Below are 21,682 nucleotides of genomic sequence, written 5' to 3' on the forward strand. Positions count from 1 at the left end.
GGGAATGGAAACCACCAGACCAACCTGCAAGAAATTGCCCAAAGTACGGCAGCCTATTTTGCCACAGCTATCACCGCTGCCAGCCAGAAATCAGCATTGGCTGTTGAAAGGGGCAATTGGGACTCCCATGTGGGAGCTAGATACTGTATTGTGTGCAGCTTGATACACATCACATGGTCATGATATGGTCCATTATGGTTTCTTAAGCACCTCACAAGGCAGAACAAAGAAATCCTCCATTCCCTTTTTAACCTCATTTGAATATCAGGATAATTTCCCAACTCGTGGAGAGAGGTAATTTTAATTCCATTTTTAAAACCTGGGAAGGATGGTATATACGCTAATAGTTTTCATAGTCTTGCCTTCACTAGCTTTTTGTGAGAGACCTGGAAGTGGATGGTTAGCTGCCATCTTGTCTGGATTGTAGAATCTCCTTAGTTGCTTTCAGTGTGGGTTCCACCATTGATGACCGGACCCTTCTGGAAGCAGCTATACAACAGGCTTTCCTGCGCCATCATTTTTTGACACCAAGAAGGCCGGTGATACTGCTTTTAGACACATGTCTTCCCATATTTACACAGTCCTTCCTCTTGGTACACTATTTTAGATACCAAGTCAGTGACTTCCTTTCTGATCGCTTGAAGCAAGAGAATGCTGTCTCTCAAGGTAGTGTTTTAAGTGTGACTGTCTTTGGCATAGCTATTAATAGTGTCACGTGAGTAGTTGAACATTCTGCCCAGTGTTCTTTACATGTTGATGACTTCTTTGTCTTTTGTTCCTCCTCTCCTGTGTTTTGTTCCTCCTCAAGCCTTGCAACAACTACCCATCAATTGCAACAGACTATTTGTCAGTTGGAGGAATTGGTAGAGAAGAGGGGCTTTAAATTCACTACCAAGAAGTCTGTGTGTGTTCTCTGTAACAATTCACATTCTGTTTTAAACTTCCTTGAATTGAGGATTAGGGACACTGTTCTTAATTTTAAAGGCATGGTGAGGTTTCTGGGCCTTACACTTGATTTGGCACACCTTAGGAACCTGAAAAGATGGTCCCTTAAATGATTCAGTATTTTAAAGTGTCTTAGGCACAATTCATGGGTAGCAGGCAGAACATGACTGTTCAAGCTTTATAGGAGCTCTGTGAGTTCTCAGCTTGATTATGGATGGATGAGACCATATGGGGCTTGTGCAAAGTATTCCCTTTTAGAGATGGGTGTGGTTGGTTGTAATTTATTTCATCAAGGTCGTAGCAGACCTCCACTGTAACCCCTACAGAGGCCCAGACTTATTTGATGCAGTATTAGAAGGATTACATTCCAGAGTTAACATTTCCAAATCTGCTTTTTTAGATAGGCAGCAAAATTTTAAAGTTGTGTACACTGACAGCTTCAAACAAGGGAACTCCTCCCCAACCGGTTTTCAGGATTTGCCTTTGCTATGAATACACTGTAGTTAATGCAGAGCTCCATGCAATCGTGAAGGCAGTCGTGCAGATGAAGCATCTTCAGGGCAAGCATCTTGTCCCTGCTCTGATCCCATTATTGCCTTACAATCATTGCTGCACAGCACGTAGCAGAAAAACTGGTCCAGCTAATACTTCTTTCAATGGGTGGGAAGTAGGTATCATTCTGCTGGGTACCGTGACACTCAGGAATCTGGGGACCGAACCACCAAAGAGGCCTGCAGGGAACATGACACAACAAAATGCACCACACCCCTGCGGACTGTCATTTCACTATTGCACCAGAGATCCATGCAGTTGTAGAGGAGTAGTAGTTGCCAGTGAGTGATATTAATCTGTGGTCGCTGTAGCCAGATACCAAGCCATGACATTCCTCATCCTGGTCACACAGGTGGGATAATGTGACCCTGGTACACCTCTGAATTGGGCATTGTCCCCAAACTCATGGCTCCATAATCTAGTGAGAGGATCCCCCAGTCTGTGAAACCTGTGGTGTGCAAATCACTGCAAGCCACATTTTTCCTGAGTGCATTTTATATTGTGATGAGAACACAGAAACAAATTTCTGTTGGAGTCAGCCCTCTGTTGTAGCTGATATAAGATAAGTGTGGTGAAGATTTTAAAGTTTTGTGAAGTGTCTGGACTCTAGGCTGGGGATTTTAGTATGTTGCAGAGAGGCTGGCTCGTACATTCTATCTCAATGATTTGCTAACCACAGCTATATCCTATATTCTTATACTTCTTTCTCTTCCTTTTTAATGTTTATTGTAGGGGTACCAAGCTGAGACACCTCTCCTTGTCCGGATGGTGTTGTGGAAAGTGTAGACTATCTTTTGGCACTAGTGAAACATGATTAGCAAGTTAATATTTATTCATTCAGATTTACAGTTCTTTTCTTCTTGTCAGCCTCAACTGACACCCTGTGCTAATGACACAGTGAAATTCCCACTTTCGGCTCAGCTGGCAAGGTTGCTGCTCCAGCCATTTGGCCGAAGTCCTGCAGTTGCAGGCTGCTATCTGGCAGGCAAAGCCATAGCATGAGATTATGCCCCCACCCCCCCAACTGTGTTACAGCATCCTCAGTCTCTCTCTGGAAGACGTCGATGATATGCGGTGACCCATTGGGGTGTACCGCACTGTTGGAAGGCATGTAATTGGATGATCCTAGGCCACTGGGCAGATAGGGTCTTGCCTTGGCACTCGGAAGTACCTACAGTGATAATCAGGAACATAAGTGCCAGATGGTCCTCTCACTCAGCATAGGCGATGTTGTTAATGTGATAAGCACTGCGAGATGTACTGGTGTTGGAAGACCCTCAGTCTCCTCATCAGCGATGTTGTAGGCAGCGGCAAATGCGAAGTCTGACTAGTGGCAGATCATGGTTATTTTGACGTTACCATCTCAGGAACGTTCACATGAAGTGCTGGAACATCTAACACATGGGTGTCACTACATCATAATAATCATTGAAATGAGTGCTTTGGTACAAATGCCATCAGTGCAAATGACCAACTGAATTCAGAGATGGAGAACCACAGTACTTATGGAGATGGGAGGTAGGTAATGCCGTGATGTTTTGTTCGTTATAATCCAATGTAGCCTGCTTCTTTACTAGTGGTCAACAGTCGTAGTTCTTCTCTGTTTGCTTCTTTTTTTTTTTATTTTTTGTCATCAGTCTTCTGACTGGTTTGATGCAGCCTGCCACGAATTCCTCTCCTGTGCTAACCTCTTCATCTCAGAGAAGCACTTGCAACCTACGTCCTCAATTATTTGCTGGATGTATTCCAATCTCTGTCTTCCTCTACAGCTTGCTCTAGTAACATGGAAGTCATTCCCTCATGTCTTAACAGATGTCCTATCATCCTGTCCCTTGTACTTATCAATGTTTCCACATGTTCCTTTCCTCTCCGAAATCCTTACCTTATCAGTTCATCTAATTTTCAACATCCGTCTGTATCACCACATCTCAAATGTTTAGATTCTCTTCTGTTCTGGTTTTCCCACAGTCCATGTTTCACTACTATACAATGCTGTACTCCAGACATACATTCTCAGAAATTTCTTCCTCAAATTAAGGCCTATATTTGATATTAGTAGACTTCTCTTCGCCAGGAATGCCCTTTTTGCCGTTGCTAGTCTGCTTTTGACGTCGTCCTTGCTCTGTCAGTCATTGGTTATTTTACTGCCTAGGTAGCAGAATTCCTTAACTTCATCTACTTCGTGACCATCAATCCTGATGTTTAAGTTTCTCACTGTTATCATTTCTACTACTTCCCATTACCTTCGTCTTTCTTTGGTTGGTTGTTTTTTGGGGAAGGAGACCAGACAGCGTGGTCATCGGTCTCATCGGATTAGGGAAGGATGGGGAAGGAAGTTGGCCGTGCCCTTTCAGAGGAACCATCCCGGCATTTGCCTGGAGTGATTTAGGGAAATCACGGAAAACCTAAATCAGGATGGCCGGACGCGGGATGGAACAGTCGTCCTCCCGAATGCGAGTCCAGTGTCTAACCACTGCGCCACCTCGCTCGGTATTTCGTCTTTCTTTAATTTACTCTCAATCCATACTCTGTACTCATTAGACTGTTCATTCCGTTCAGCAGATCATGTAATTCTTCTTCATTTTCACTCAAGATAGCAATGTCATCAGCGAATCATATCATTGATGTCCTTTGACCTTGAATTTTAATTCCATTCCTGAACCTTTCTTTATTTCCATCATTGCTTCCTTGATGTACAGATTGAACAATAGGGGCAAAAGGCTACATCCTTGTCATACACCCTTTTTAATAGGAGCACTTCGTTCTTGATCCTCCACTCTTATTATTCCCTCTTGGGTGTTGTACATATTGTATATGACCTCTCTCTCCCTATAGGTTACCCCTATTTTTTTTTCAGAATTTCGAACATCTTGCACCATTTTACATTGTCGAATGCTTTTTCCAGGCCTACAAATCCTATGAATGTGTCTTGATTTTTCTTTAGTCTTGCTTCCATCATTAACCGCAACGTCAGAATTGCCTCTCTCATGCCTTTACCTTTCCTTAAGCTAAACTGATCGTCATTTAGCTCATCCTCAATTTTCTTTTCCATTCTTTGGTATATTATTCTTGTAAGCAACTTGAATGCATGAGCTGTTAAACTGATTGTGCAATAATTCTCGCACTTGTCAACTCTTGCCGTATTTGGAATTATGTGGATGATGCTTTTCTGAAAGTCAGATGGTATGTAGCCAGACTCATACATTCTACACACAAAGGTTAATAGTCGTTTTGTTGCCACTTTCCCCTACAATTTTAGATATTCTAATGGAATGTTGGATATCCCTTATGCCTTATTTGATCTTAAGTCCTCCAAAGCTCTCTTAAATTCTGATTCTAATAATGGATCCCCTATCTCTTCTAAATTGACTCCTGTATCTTCTTCTATCACATCAGACTAATCTTCCCCTCATAGAGGCTTTCAATATATTCTTTCCACCTATCTGCTCTCTCCTCTGCATTTAACAGTGGGATTCCTGTTGCACTCTTAATGTTATCACCCTTGCTTTTGATGTATACTGAGTCTGTCATTTCTTTTTCAGTGTCTTCAGATTTTTCTTGCAGCCATTTTGTCTAAGCTTCCCTACACTTCCTATTTATTTCATTTCTCAGCGACTTATTTTTCTGTATTCCTGAGTTTTCCGGAGGATTTTTGTACATCCTCCTTTCATCGATCATATGAAGTATTTCTTCTGTTACCCATTATTTCTTTGCAGTTACCTTCTTTGTACCTATGTTTTCCTCCCCAACTTCTGTGATGGCCCTTTTTAGAGATGTCCATTCCTCTTCAACTGTACTGCCTACTGAGCTATTCCTTATTGCTGTACGTATAGCCTTAAGGAACTTCAACCGTATTCCGTCATTCCTTAGTACTTCCGTATCCCACTTCTTTGTGTATTGATTCTTCCTGACTAATGTCTCTTCATCCCCACTATATTGTGGTCTGAGTCTATCTACTCCTGGGTACATCTTACAATCCAGTATCTGAGTTCAGAATCTCTGTCTGACCATGATGTAATCTAACTGAAATCTTCCCGTATCACCCGGCCTGTTCCAAGTATTATCTCCTACTCTTGTGATTCTTGAACAGAGTATTCGCCATTACGTGCTGAAACTTGTTACAGAACTCAATTAGTCTTTCTCCTCTCTCATTCCTTGTCACAAGCCTCTATTCTCCTGTAACCTTTTCTTCTACTCCTTCCCCTACAACTGCATTTCAGCCCCCCATGACTATTAGATTTTCATCCCCCTTTGCATACTGTATTACCCTTTCAATACACTCATACACTTTCTCTATCTCTTCATCTTCAGCTTGCAACGTCAGCATGTATACCTGAATTATCGTTCTCAGTGTTGGTTTTCTGTCGATTCTGGTAAGAACAACCCTGTCACTCAACTGTTCACAGTAACACACTCTCTGCCCTCCCTTCCTATTCATAATGAATCGTAACCCTGTTGTACCACTTTCTGCTGCTGTTAATGGAGCCTTTGCATTTTCTAGTTTCCCTGCCATGTTCAAGCTTCTGACATTCCATGCCCTGACTCATACAACGTTATCCTTTCATTAGTTATTCAATCTTTTTCTCATGGTAACCTCTCCCTTGGCAGTCCTCTCTCGGAGATCCGAATGGGGGACTATTCTGGAATCTTTTGCTAAAGGAAAGATCATCATGGCACTTCTTCATTTACCGGCCACACGTCCTGTGGATACACGTTATATGTCTTTAATGCAGTGGTTTCCATTGCCTTCTGCATCCTCATTCCATTGATCATTGCTGATTCTTCCACCTATAGGGGCAGTTTCCCATCCCTAGGACAAGAGAGTGCCCTGAACCTCTGTCCGCTCCTCTGCCCTCTTTGACAGGGCCGTTGGCACAATGAGGGTGACTTCTTATGCCAAAAGTCTTTGGCCGCCAATGCTGATTATTAATCAAAATTTAAGTGGCGGCAGGATTTGAACCCGGGGCCGAAGACGTTTTGATTATGAATCAAGGACGCTACCCCTAGACAACAGGTGCAATATCAGTTTGTTAAATGCTCTTAACTACACTGTCAAGTCTGCGATAGATGTTTGCTGCATCCAAGGTAGAGCTTGTTGCTCCATGTAACAAGAGCTAATGAATATTCTGTCTCTCTCTGTCTCAGTGGACATTTTGCTGAATGTGTAAGTCGTGTCTGCTGCTGTAGCAACTCGTGCTCGTGTAAGTGACAGACTTTGAGCATTAACTGTTTCTTCCTTCTGCATAGCTATGTCATCATCTCTGCCTGGTGTCACCCGTGGCAGTAGTAGTGTGAACTTAAGAAAAAATTTAATTTCTTCCTTTTTCTGTCTGCACCATAACAATATTTTCAAACTGTGTGTGTGTGTGTGTGTGTGTGTGTGTGTGTGCATGCATAGGTGTGGGCATGCACAAGTGTATCTACATACACACTTAGGGTCTTATTTCACTTTTCCTGTAGCTACTCGTTAAATTATTTTTTACGCTTCAACCACACTCATTCTATGAAATGTTAGTATGGGCACTAAAAATCTTACTGTTGTGTGATCACACTAACAAACCATTGTTACCGTCGTCATCATCTTCATCTTCATCATCATCATCCCCCCCCCCCCCCCCCCCCCACTACCAGCCATCTGTGGATTTGTGCAGTGCATCTCTCCTGATTGCCCGACTCATTGGACAAGCCCCTATTGGGCAAAAGGACTACTTACACTAAGGTCATCCAAGAGACGATAAAGGCAGAGTGAGAAGTAAAGATAGAAATGAATAATGCAGTCAAAAACTAGGACAGCAATAAAACTGACAAGAGGGAAATAGGGGGGAGGGGGGGGGGGGAGTGAAGAAGAAGAACAAAGATGAAAAAATAAAAGTTTTAAAAATATAGTAAAAAGTATAATATAAAAAAACTTTGAGGATGTGTGCTGACAGTGATCACTTGTTAGGGGGGTGTCAGGATGCAAAGATGTGTTGGAGGCCATGTTCCCTACTCCAGATTTCAAGGAAACTAGCATTGAGTGGGAGTATTTAAATAGCCCGTATGGTGTAGCAGTGATTCCTTTGAGTCATGCTGTAGAGCAGTGGTTTTAGATCACTTGGATCCACAGTTTTAGATCATTTTGAATCCACAGCTTCTTTGACCTGAACATGAACACCCACAGCTTCTTTCGCACATGACCTCTGACTCGGAGTATGGGGAAAATAAAGTCAACTTTAAAAAAAAAAATGAATAAGAGTAATTATTTCTTTTGTATCTATTACCATAACACATTTTAAGCCACTTCTAATGTTACTGCATCATATTCTTGCAATGAAATTGATGGGAAGTATAAGCTTGCTTCTTCATCGTCAGTTCTTTATGTCATGGCACAAGATTGGAAATTGTGACTCACATCTCCTTCTCCACATTCATTTGTGATCTATATTTCATGCTGACACTCCTGCTTCACTAAGTTCCAAAACTTGAACAGTGATAAGGAAACAAACTTTGATTTCATCGTGGTGTCTGAAGAAATATTAATAAATTGCTCTTATTCTTCAGTGGAAAGTGTTGACAGAATTCAGTACTGAAAGGGTGTATGATCTTGGTGTGCTTGTGTGGTTCTAGAAAGTACTCAGAATATAGCCACTGAATTCAGTTAAATGACACAAACCAGATCACAGTTTTCAGTTCTTCTCTCCACTGAATGTTAACTTTTAAGACTGTGTGAAGGGCAGGGAAAATGTAGAGTACATCTTAATCATACCACTTTCTCCCACAATAGTAGTTTCTTCTTGAAGACTGATATTTTGTATCAATTTCAGACAGTTGGTCTCATTACATTGAACAGATACATCCAGTGAATTGAGTTTTATGAAAATGCATGAGCTTCAAAACAGTCACTGTTAAATGAATCTAAGTGTTTCTCATGAACAATATGAGAGTTAAATTCATTCCTGAATTCAATAACCCTTTCAAGACATTCTCACATGAAAGATAGTGATATTTACTGTAATAAATTAGCAAAATGCGCTCAGCCTCCATATCAACACACATTTGTCAAAAACATCATAAGTGGCTGACTTTTAATGAAGTTTGTCAATCACTGATTAAATAACCTCATGAAGGACAGCACTCTCATGCTTTTTAATGCCATTGCTTCTTGGTGAGTGAAACAGTGTATCTAAATAGCATGAGGAGTGTGTTTACAGATCAGAGCTTACAGACTGGTGTAACAACCAGCCATGCAATGACATCTATCTGTATACTAGTCTATCCAGTTTTCCCAATTAACATTGTTTTCTTGCATAACAGAGTGTAGTATTTCAAAGAGTTCTGTGGCTTTTGTTCCAAATGTTACTTTTTCTGCAGGAAAGATGATGATCTCTGTGAATTTTTTTGTAATGTACAAACCACATGTAATAAATTAGATGCACATCACACTGTTCATTAACGTCCTCAGCCATATTGAATATTCAATGACTAATAGTGTTGTCTGACAAGAGCATATTTCCAGATTGCTTAGCAGCTGACTTACCCATCGTAATACATACCATAACTGGGCAGGCTGGTAAAATAAAGTGCCACCTCTGCTATAGTGTGAGGTTTCTTGCTCTTTGGTACACAATAGGCAACTTTGTAATGTGAAAGAGGAGCCTTTGTCGGAATCTCAGCTTGTTTAGTGAAAGCTTTCTTTTGTTCTGTCATTTAACTTGTGGGACCATTCGTATGGTTTGTTTACCAACCTACTGTGAATTGACTCCAAATGTAGTATCATTTTTTGGGAAGCATGCTTTCAATAGCTAGGACTTTGAAACAAATGATGCTCTGTGCTTGTGTTCCATTTCCAGTGACAGTACACATTAAAACGAAATTCAAGTAACTGTCATCATACTTCTCTTTAAAACTGCATGGTACAATGGAAATATTACATTTTGAACTTGCATGTAAAAATTTGTCCATGCTGACAGAGAAACACAAATGACAGAAGACAAGCAGCAATTAAAAGCTATCTACATTTGACAAAACTAACCTGCATGCTGACTGTTACTGAGTGATAACAAGCAATTCGTGTGATTCAACTGTTATCTACATCACTCCAATATTAACAACACTTTATACACTAGCTTTGCAATATGTCACTACTAGTTCACATGTTGATCCTTTACTCAGAAAGCAAACAATACAAATTATTATTTTTATGACACCCGTACCTAAAGGTCATGATGGCTATGAGAACCGTGACTTGAAGTTTGAAAGCCCCTGCTGCTCTTTTATGCCCATTTAAGCACTCAGCCAGATAAGTGTTGGCCATGCCTCCATGAAATGCCTTGACAGTGGACACAGGTGGACATGTTAAACAACATGTGTGGTTTTGTAAGATGCTCCGTCTTTGGTATTGTAGGATTCACCAGTGGTGAGGCTAGACTAGATAGGTGTACGAAGCAATTTTTACAGCTGGGGAAGGAGTCTTGATGTCCAGAATGTCATACTAAGATGTTACGGAGGTTGGGAGAAGTAATGTGTTGAGGGATTTGAGGCCAGGAAAAGAGGGGAGTGCTTCTTAGATTTTCTAAAGTGGGAACTATATGACACAGAGGTTGAGGGGGGATACTGCCCAGGAGACTTGTTTGTGAATAAGATTAGTGGAGTAGATGCAGGCGAGGAAAGTCTGGAAGAGGTTGCTGGTGTAGGTGTTGACAGACTCAGTGATAGAGCATAGAGCAGACACATTTTGTTGTGGATTCCCAGGGGAGGAATGTTTGAAGTAGGAGATGTGACAGCTGTCATTGTGTGGCAGCTGTCAAAGTGTAGTTATTGTTGCTTATTGGTTGGATTTTTTATCACTTGCTACTGTGACATTGTGGTATTTAATGTAGCATTAATCCAGTCATTATAAGTGCTTTCCAAGATTTAGCCACTCACTGCTTCTCCTTTTGCTTGTGTCACGTAACAACAATTAAAGTTGTTTGCCGGTGTAAAACTTCAATCGAAGAGACAAAGCCTGTACATATGTTTTCCTTTCCCCATTATTCACCTTGAAGTGCTACACGGATTTGTGCTTTTCATTTTTATATAGTCCTAATAGATGAAATGTTAGTATCTTAACCTTTACAAACTGCAAAGAGAGAAGAAGTTGTAGGGTTAAAACTGTTATTTACAGAAATGTAAAATTGCAGTGAGTTTGTTATCTGTTACATTTATCAATTTTCTTTTGATCTGTATTTTATGCAGAAGTTTATCTCTTGTCTGTTACTTAGGTTTGGATCTTCCACTATTTGGGATTGCAGATTTCTAAGATCCATATAGAACATGAAGATATGTAGACTAAATGATAATTCAGTAAATAAAAGAGCAATCAAAATGATCGTGCAATACAGATGAGAACAACAGTTTTTTTTTTTTTTTAATTGTACCCTGCAGAAGTTGTTTCTGTCATTACTTAGGGGGATTCACCAGTAATCGTTCTGTTGCAGCGCCAAGATCTTGTTGCTGTCATAGGACAATTGATGCGGCCTTCCAGTGATCAGGTACACATCAAGGTTGATATGAACAAGGAAGATATGGACAGTTTTGTCTTCTGTATTGCTGCTAAGAAAACTGCTTTAAGACTTTCAAAGGAAATGGCGGATCTGGTAAGTATGGTCAAATCCTTTTTTAAGAAATAGGATCAAGTTTCTAATTAATTTTTTTCCTCTGCCCATTAATGTGCCAGTATTAAAAGTAGTTTTATCATATACAAAAAGATCCTGTATAGCTAGTGTATACATTCCACATTTTACACAGTGCAAAATGAAGTTATAGGATGTTCCAGGAGAAGGTGAAAATTTTGCAACAAACAGACGATATATGTACTTAGGTGGAAAATACAATCCCCATAAGACTGCAGGTCACAACTGACTACCACACTGCTCATGCTCCAATAGTGGTTCACAAGAGACTGACTGTATGTGTCCACAGCTAAATCAAATGCAATATTGTTTTTAATGCATAGAGTAAATCTGCCAGTGGTAATAGCATTAAGCCACTACCACTACCCTTCAAAGATGTTAGTCAGTTATCTGGGACTCTTTATCAGACATAAGTTAACCTCAGAGGTACACACAAAATACATGTCTAAGAAATGGGAGGTGGCTGTCAACAGGATTAGAGCTATGACATGACTTGGGTAGGGCTTAAATGTCAGCACGGTGCTGACAACAGTACATCCAATTATGGTTGATGGGAGTGATGGTTATGTATCTGCAACTGACAATTACCTCAGCAGAATTAATAAATGCAAGTGTAAAGCAGTGAGAGCTTGTGTGGGAACAAAACTTGCCACCCCTACCAATGCAGCCTAAGTTGAAGCACATGAACCTCCGGTCCGTCTACTCCAGTGGCATCTCCGCATCCATTTTTTTTTTTTTCCTTAAAATGAATCACCATGAATCCAGCAATATGGAAAAGATTGCCTCAGACCTAACCCTACAGTGCTTAACCGTGACATTCCTGGATAATTAGAATTCTTCCTCCTTAAGTCCAAGGGTATGTAGATACTCAGGAGATTGCAAGGAATATCATTAGAGCAGATATCCTACATAGTTTTAGCATCCCACTCACATTGAAATTGTCTAAGGTGTACATAATAACTAGAGTTACCTATGACCATGAGGCTTACATTAACAATAAAACTTTGTTGCTGATTTTAAAACCATATCTGGAGGCAATATATACCTATACTGATGCCTCCAATACCAGTGACTGTGTTAGAAGTACGTACTGCATACCATGTTTGCAGAAGTCTGGGCTAATCAGATAACCAGAATAGGCAAGAACCATAACCGTGGAATTAGTTGCAGTACTAGAAGCATTTAATTTCTCCTAGCAGATGACAGCATCTCTGGATTTCCTACTTGACAACTCACTCAAAAATTTCAGCAGCTGTTTGACTTAAAACCTCATTTTATACAGGAGTGTTGAAGTGATTGAATCCTTGTGTGAAGAAGGCTATTCTGTTCATTTCATTTGGGTAAAATCACACTGTGGGTCACTGACATTGAGCTTTTAACCATTTAGCCAAAGAAGCTGCTGTGACAGTGATTACCACATGCACTGCAATCCCAGGTCTGTGTTACCAGTATGATGGCAACAGGAATGGGAGGAAACAACAAGATACAAAGATCAGAAGTATGCAGTTCACCCATCGCTCCTCTATTCCACAAAATCTCATACATATTCATTGCTTAAACACCTTGGTGCTCTAATATTCAGACTCAGATTGAACCAACAGATTGTTTCTGTAAACACCTTCACAGGCTGCACAAGATAGAAACACATTTCCGCTCTTTTGGAGAAGAAGAGGACACAGATCACTTTTTCTGAGGTTGCCCCAGACTGCTTGGGAGTATTACATTCATTGAGCAATAACTTGTGAAGCTTTGTCATCCATTGTCAACCTGTATGACGCCTTTGTTAGCAATACAAAATCATAGACTTCATAATGTGACGTACAGATTCACCACTGCCACAGGTATCCACATCTAATACTAATATATGATTGATGCTGAAAAGCTCAAAAGTGGTCTATATCATTTGATTGTACACTGTTTATAGGGTATTGGTCTGTCTGTAACTACGTATGTTCTGTCTACAATATGTGTGCGCATGCAAAAAAAACAAATATTATAACATCAGTTTTCTATCAATAGCTGTATATTTTTATATAGTTTGTTTTCTATAGTATTATGGTGTAAGCTAAAGGCCAATAAATTAAAAAAAAAGGTTTCTCAGAATCATTTTGTGTAGCCTTCTGTTCTAAAAGGATCTTTCTGTCAGTGATTTGAATATAGGAAATAAAAGATGGAAATGCAATGTTTTAGTGATACAACTCACTAAAATGTTTTCAACATATACTGTACATTATCCTTATAAATTCAAATTTCACACCCTAAATATCTTCTTGAACAGAATATATTGATGATGCCCACCCAGTCCAGCTTCTGAAATGACTTGGGAAGTTTCTCATTTTAAGTGGACCTTAGAGGTTCATTTCAATCATCTAATTGTGGGAGTACAATTGAGTAATGATTATTCTTCACCATATGGTCATGCAGGTTTTTGGAACATAGTAAAACACACTCAAACTCTTTCTCACTTCAGCGCTTCTCTCCATTTGTGTGATCACTGTCTTCAAAAATTGCAATTTCGGCTGCTATTATTCAGAAGGATTCCGTCATCATCTTAGTTAGCTTTCTCACAGAATGAGACTCCTAAAGTTTGATTACTTCCATGTCATTGCTTTCTGTAATAGCCACCCAATCCTTATTCCTCAATTCTTCAGAATTTGAGTTTAGAGCCTTACACTTTCTATTCAGACATCTCTAGTTCTACTGTTTGTGCCATCCCCATTCTTTTTTCTGATTCATTGGCAGTGTAACTGATGTCCAGTTCATTTTCTGCAACTGATACAACATCAGACGACAGTTTTCAAAAGAAAACTTTTAATATATTTTGGAGTGATCATTGTCCCATTCATCTCTAATCATATTGATTTCCACCTTAATCTTTAACTGTGGCTGAATGTCTTGGTGGTAACCTCACCTCAAGCCACAGTCTGTTAACAAGCTTTGAAAATGTGCCAATAGCCCCTTGGTTCATAGGGTGCAATTTGGAAGTAATGTTAGAAGACATTAAATAAAATTGATACTTTCATTCAACTCAATAATTGGAGACAGAAGGCTGGGAACATCACCAGTGAGGAGGACTATTTTGGAAAGTATTTTTTATTTCTTACACTATGCCTGAACTCATTTTTCAGATCTTTTTGAAAAAAAGCACTTCAGTTTGAAGATGCCATCCAACCTGTTCACTTCTGTGAACAGAAAACCTACTCTTACAAAATCACTTCATTGTCTTCTGACATGGGGTAAGTAAAACCAGATTTAGTTTACAACTCCCTAAAAGTGTTTCCTCTGAAAATGAGAATGCATTGATTATTAGTGGCCATAAAACTGGGAGCAGATTCTTCAGCAATAAAAATGAATGTACACCTGGTCATTAGTTTCGAACCCTTTTTATCAAAGTTAAAAAATTGATTCTTTGTGTAATATTTAGTCTCACTTGAAATTATTATTATTTTTTCTCAGAATTTATTTGTTTTAACTGTCTCCTGTTGTCACTTTTATATAATGGAAGCAAAATCAATGCTTCAAATGATCAAACCAATATAGTCTGGCAGAGAAACTTGGTGGATTGCCTGGTTTAATGAGATTAACCAGTATCAAGGGCCACGTTCATATGCATTAGATACAGAAATTTTGTTAAATATCATACAGCCATATTGATCGAAATACGCCTTACAACTCGTGTAGAGAAACAATTTTATAGTGATACTAATGTACTGTACCGACCAGTAACTACATTGTTGTGTTTTTGTTTGGTAAATTTTTGGAATCTGTTCCTGTACACAGAGTAGTGTCCTACTGTTGTAAGACTCATTTCGAGGTGAAAAGTGATATGAGGGTATTCATTTGTGTACCATGAGCAGCTTTGTTTTTATATATGAATGTGACGTTCTGTTAAATACATTTGCACTAATCTTGTAAATATTCTCATTGCAATACATTTTGAAAGGTGATTTGGAAAACAAATCAAATCAATTACTCTGACACCACTGGGTTGTAAGGGTTTGTTACATGAAAACACTCAACAAACAATCCTCATCAACTTCTGGAAGCTAGTCAGTGGACTTTTAATTTTCACTGTATAAGATTGTGTTAAGCATTGCTTACAGGACATTACTCCACTTCTACAGACCTCACCAAATGGGACATTAAACCCTAACTTTCATTCTTTACTGGAAGCCATTAATGTTTGATGTGCCCTTTTGTGTTTAGAACCCTCAGCAATACTATATAAAAAGTATAGGTGCTACTCGCAACATAGATAGGCATTGAGTGGCAGGGAGGCACATTGAAAAAGAGTGCTAGATACTGGTAGCCATTCCACAAACTCTTTCATCAGACAGAGGCAAAACAAAACAAAACACACACCCGCACACCTCACAGACACATGGCCACTGTTGTCCCTGGATGCTAAGATCTGAGTCAAGCATTAATGTCTGGAAACAGCAGTGTTTTGTATCCCGCCTGGCAGGTGGTGTGTGGGTAGAATCAGGAAAACGTAATACACGTCGGTACTGCAAGTGAGCAAAAGTGGTTTACTGGTGCAGGAATACAGGGTTATTACAAATGATTGAAGCGATTTCACAGCTCTACAAAAACTTTATTATTTGAGATATTTTCACAATGCTTTGCACACACATACAAAAACTCAAAAAGTTTTTTTAGGCATTCACAAATGTTTGATATTAGTGATTCGGCAGACATCAAGCCGATAATCAAGTTCCTCCCACACTCGGCGCAGCATGTCCCCATCAATGAGTTCGAAAGCATCGTTGATGCGAGCTCGCAGTTCTGGCACGTTTCTTGGTAGAGGAGGTTTAAACACTGAATCTTTCACATAACCCCACAGAAAGAAATCGCATGGGGTTAAGTTGGGAGAGTGTGGAGGCCATGACATGAATTGCTGATCATGATCTCCACCACGACCGATCCATCGGTTTTCCAATCTCCTGTTTAAGAAATGGCGAACATCATGATGGAAGGGCGGTGGAGCACCATCCTGTTGAAAGATGAAGTCGGCGCTGTCGGTCTCCAGTTGTGGCATGAGCCAATTTTGCAGCATGTCCAGATACACGTGTCCTGTAACGTTTTTTTCGCAGAAGAAAAAGGGGCCGTAAACTTTAAACCGTGAGATTGCACAAAACACGTTAACTTTCGGTGAATTGCGAATTTGCTGCACGAATGCGTGAGGATTCTCTACCGCCCAGATTCGCACATTGTGTCTGTTCACTTCACCATTAAGAAAAAATGTTGCTTCATCACTGAAAACAAGTTTCGCACTGAACGCATCCTCTTCCACGAGCTGTTGCAACCGCGCCAGAAATTCAAAGCATTTGACTTTGTCATCGGGTGTCAGGGCTTGTAGCAATTGTAAATGGTAAGGCTTCTGCTTTAGCCTTTTCCGTAAGATTTTCCAAACCGTCGGCTGTGGTACATTTAGCTCTGCTTTATTCGTCAACTTCCGCGGGCTATGCGTGAAACTTGCCCGCACGCGTTCAACCGTTTCTTCGCTCACTGCAGGCCGACCCGTTGATTTCCCCTTACAGAGGCATCCAGAAGCTTTAAACTGTGCATACCATCGCCGAATGGAGTTAGCAGTTGGTGGATCTTTGTTGAACTTCGTCCTGAAGTGTCGTTGCACTGTTATGACTGACTGATGTGAGTGCATTTCAAGCACGACATACGCTTTCTCGGCTCCTGTCGCCATTTTGTCTCACTGCGCTCTTGAGCGCTCTGGCGGCAGAAACCTGAAGTGTGGCTTCAGCCGAACAAAACTTTATGAGTTTTTCTACGTATCTGTAGTGTGTCGTGACCATATGTCAATGAATGGAGCTACAGTGAATTTATGAAATCGCTTCAATCATTTGTAATAGCCCTGTATTTACAGAGGAATACATAACTTAGTTCATAGGTGCAAAGCAGAAGCAAAGTGTCCCAGCCATCTACTCTTGATCCAAATGGGCAGAATCTGGAGCGGAGCTGTCCCGCTCCGGCTAGAGTGCACTGTCGTCGGTGTCTCATGCCGTGGCATTGTTGCTATCGATACCACACACACACACACACACACACACACACACACACACACACAGAGAGTGAGTGAGTGAGTGTGTGTGTGTGTGTGTGTCTGTGTGTGTGTGTGTGTGTGTGTGGGCGCACACGTGCGCAGTTTTTTGTTTTGTTTTGCTTTGTCTGTCTGATGAAGGATTTAGTGTGCTGGTTAATTATATCTAGCAGTCTTTTTTCAAAGTACCTGTCTGCCCCTCAACACCTCTATGTGGTGAGTAGCGTCTATCATTTTCAAGTTGTTGTCATTCCATCTCGGATTTTCCATTGTTTGGTTTATAATTGTATATTCATCTTGAGATAAGAACAATATTATCAAAATGAAATGTGTTTGTGGTTAAACATATTTCTAATTTTTTGTCCATTTTAGAGTGTATACTGTCCAGAGAGGCGTTCAGTGGAGAAATACGGCTTGCCAGCCAGTTTTAATTTGCTATCTGAAATAGCTGAAGCATCTTCTGCTCTTTTGGATTCAAAAGTTGTAAACGTCATTAAAACTCACGCAGATATGATTGATTACATTCATTTTTCTGATCAATATTCAGGCCCAAAGCAGCCAGAGTAAGTACTGGAATTCATTTGATTTTCTTAAATGCTGCATAAGAAGGTCAAATAAAAATTTGTTAATGCATTCTTGCTGACTGTTGAGAATACTATTGTTGTTCTCACATAAATGATGTTTTCCATGTAGTTCTTTCTTTTTTTCTTTACCTCTAAATCCACTTTTGATAAAGCTGTGTTCAGAATTTCCCTGTTGATATGTAAGTGTTACAAAACTACTTTATATTTGTTCAGAAAATTCAAGGGATTCTGAATAATTTCTGATATATAGTAAATTATATAAGAGCAAGGAGAAAATTTCTCAGTGTGGCACAGTGATTATACTGATATCAGCATGTCTTCATGTGTTGTGTTGATAATGTTCAATGTAAGTGAATGTTTAATGTTAGTGAAGTATCAGCTTCATTTGTGGAACAGTTTTGTTAGTAAGGTATTTTGAAGTAATTTTGTTGTTTTTGCTTTGTTCATATGGATAAAATGGAATACTACACCATTAATTTTCTTTGCATTGTACATATTAACACTAACAGAAATTTATCCAAAATTGTTGTTGGTGTCTGTTTATTTGCAACCATTACGAAATGAGTGGCAGATTTAAAATATATATCATACTTGCCTTGAAGTGAGAGGCATAAAAGCTGTCCCACAAAGTGGTTTCACAGATGAAAACACCAAGAAATTGCACAGTACGGTATTAGCCTGTAACAGATAAATGTGTATGAAATAAGCATATCAAAAGAAACAGATTAGTGTATTTTACATGATGAACTAACTGTCCCACCCGGCATTTCCCAGGCATTCATTTTGGTAATTTTCTATGAGGAACATTCAGTTTCTGTACACATAACACAGATGTGTCTCGCATTTACAACATGTTTTTGTAAATGTCTGTGGCAATGCCTCTTCATAGCTCTGTAGATGGCTATTGTTTCTATATACAGCCATTCGAGTTTCACAGTTAAAAGCTGTCAGAAATGCTGCTAGGTGTCAGGGATTTCCTCAAGGTGACTCGGCTGTAGGAGTGTCTTAGTAGCAAAGAATGCATGATGTGGTATTTTTTTTCACACATCTCAGTGTTTATGATGTCATATCTCCTGAACTGTGTGTGGTACCATGATATAATTTTGTTGGTGCATTGGGTGACATATGTGGAGACTGTCTACGAAATTGGTTGTGAATAGAATTCATAGCTCAGAAGTAATAAATTTAAACATCATGCATGATGTGGCAGTTTTTCACACATCTCATTGTTTATTACATTATATCTCTTGAAATATCATAGGTTGGTGGTTCTTGTCCCACAGCAATTGTTGCCTGACAGTAAGGGATATGTGCAGTTACTGTGAACATGATACAGATCTACAATCCATGCTAGAATGAGAGCAGTTAAAGCAGTGAGTGAAAGCTGGTGGTCCCCACAGGAAAGGTGACTCATCTGCTGCAAAAACTATAAGCAGTGTTTTCTGTGATGCATAAGGGATTTTTCTTTTTGATTACCTAGTAAAGGATAACAGAGCAGCTGGTAAATGTCATGGAAGTCTTTTATACTGATATGTGAATAAATATGTGAGAAAATACCAGGACTTAAAAAGGAATGAAATCCACTTGTATCACTGAGTGAGGTGGCACAGTGGTTGGCACACTGGACTCTCTTTCGGGAGGACGATGGCGTCTGGCCATTCTGACTTAGGTTTTTCATGATTTCCCTAAATTGCTTCAGGCAAATGTTGAAATAGTTGCTTCGAAAGGGCACAGCTGATATCATTTCCCGTTCTTCCCTAATCCGTGCTTGCATTCCGTCTCCAGTGACTTTGTTGTGACAAGATGTTAAGCATTAAACTACTACTACTCTTCCTCCTCCTCTTCCATCAGAATATTGCACCTAAACATGGGAAAACTGAAGTAAACATTATTGGGACAACCATGATATCCACCATACTGGGAATCTTTGTTTTCACTTCCTCTCATATTTATTGAAATTTTTGGGTGATAAATGCATTGAAGTTAATGAAGATGTGGCAAAAGTTAATGGATATTTTGCAGACTTTCCAGAATCACAGTCTTAAGAATGGAAGCTACTGAGAGTAAAAACGCTGAACAGCGTGCACTGTGCTAAAGGAGATTGCATTGAAAAGTTAGTGCATTAATTAACTAAAGATTTAAAAAAGCTTTCTTTCACTTGCCAGGCTGAGAAATTTCCCGAGCATTTATTTGTGGACCACATAAGTAGTCTTTTTCTGTTGTTTGTTTGATATGCGAAGAATTAGTGCATCATTATTTTAGAGCTACTTCTACGAGGGTCACTCCAAAAGAAATGCACACTGTTTTTTTTTTAAATCCATCTTTTATTCTACATGTTTGAAAGTTTTACAGTGTGTAGATACATCCTTTAGGTACAATATTTTCATTTCTCCACATAATTTCCATCCCTCTCAACTGCCTTACGCCATCTTGGAACCAGCACCTGTATACCCACACAGTAAAATTCTAGACCAACCTGTTGGAGCCACTGTTTGGCAGTGTGCACAAGGGAGTCATCATCTTCAAACCTTGTTCCACGAAGAGAGTCTTTCAGTTTCCCAAAGAGATGATAGTCATATGGAGCCAGGTCAGGACTGTAAGGCGGATGTTTCAGTGTTGTCCATCCGAGTTTTATGATCACTTCGATGGTTTTTTGACTGACATGTGGCCGCGCATTGTCGTGCAACAGCAAAACATCCTTTTGCCGATGTGGTTGAACACGACTCAGTGGAGCTTGAAGTTTCTTCAGTGTCGTCACATATGCATCAGAATTTATGGTGGTTTCAGTTGGCATGATGACCACAAGCAAGAGTCCTTCGGAACCGAAAAACACTGTAGCCATAATTTTTCCAGCAGAAGGTGTGGTTTTGAATTATTTTTTCTTGGGTGAATTTGCATGATGCCACTCCATTGATTGCCTCTTCGTCTCTGGTGAAAAATGATGGAGCCATGTTTCATCACCTGTCACAATTCTTCCAAGAAATTCATCTCCACCATTCTCGTATTGTTCCAAAAGTTCGCTGCATACCGTTTTCCTTGTTTCTTTGTGAGCCACTGTCAACATCCTGGGAACCCACCTGGCACAAACCTTTTTTAACGCCAACACTTTCAGTATTCTGCAAACACTTTCTTCCCCTATCCCAACATAGCGTGACAATTCATTCACTGTGATGCGTCTGCCAGCAGTCACATTGGAGTGTGTGCAGTATGAGACCACCGCTGCAAGGACAATCCTCAATATTGCCGTGCCCACTTTCATCATGTAACCTGCTTGCCCACCAACTAACTGTACTGGGATTGACAGCAGCATCTCCGTACACCTTTTTCAACCTCTTGTGGATGTTTCCCACTGTCTCATTTTCACAGCACAGGAATTCTATGGCAGCACGTTGCTTCTGACGAACGTCAAGTGTAGCAGCCATCTTGATGACATGCTGTGACGGCGCCACTCACGGGAACAGGTTGAACTAAGTTTGAAAACAAGTGGGAAGGATGTATCTACACACTGTCAAACTTTCACAAATGCAGAATGAAAACTTTATTTTTACAAAAATAGTGTGCATTTCTTTTGGAGTGACCCTCATATGTGTGGACTTCTATGAAACACAGACCTCAATGTAGTGGTATCATCAACAAATGTGGCATGAAGAAGGTGGAATATTACTTGTTGACTAGGTTACAGATAATCATGATATAAGGGACCAGTTTTATGACTGGTTTGATGCAGCTCTACATGTTGGTCTATCTTGTGCAAGTCTCTTCATCTCCAAATAACTACTGCAACCTACATCCATTTTAACTGCAACCTACATCCATTTTAACATGCTTACTGTATTCATCTCTTGGTCTCCCACTCACTTCCCTCCACTACTAAACTGGTGATCCCTTGATGTCTC

The 21,682-nt window shown here is 39.9% G+C and overlaps 1 protein-coding gene across 3 annotated transcripts in view; it reads left to right on the top strand.

Annotated features, from left to right (window-relative positions):
* The window catches only part of LOC126162349 (PAT complex subunit CCDC47), a 76,621-nt gene that overhangs the window by 46,588 nt on the left and 8,351 nt on the right, over nt 1–21,682 (top strand). For all 3 annotated transcript variants that reach the window (XM_049918799.1, XM_049918800.1, XM_049918798.1), the window contains exons 6-7: nt 10,953–11,111; nt 17,575–17,765. In XM_049918799.1, the coding sequence (XP_049774756.1) occupies nt 10,953–11,111; nt 17,575–17,765 (350 nt within the window). The remainder of the gene's footprint in view (nt 1–10,952; nt 11,112–17,574; nt 17,766–21,682) is intronic.

This window comes from Schistocerca cancellata, chromosome 2 (assembly GCF_023864275.1).
Source record: "Schistocerca cancellata isolate TAMUIC-IGC-003103 chromosome 2, iqSchCanc2.1, whole genome shotgun sequence".
Classification (NCBI taxonomy): domain Eukaryota; kingdom Metazoa; phylum Arthropoda; class Insecta; order Orthoptera; family Acrididae; genus Schistocerca; species Schistocerca cancellata.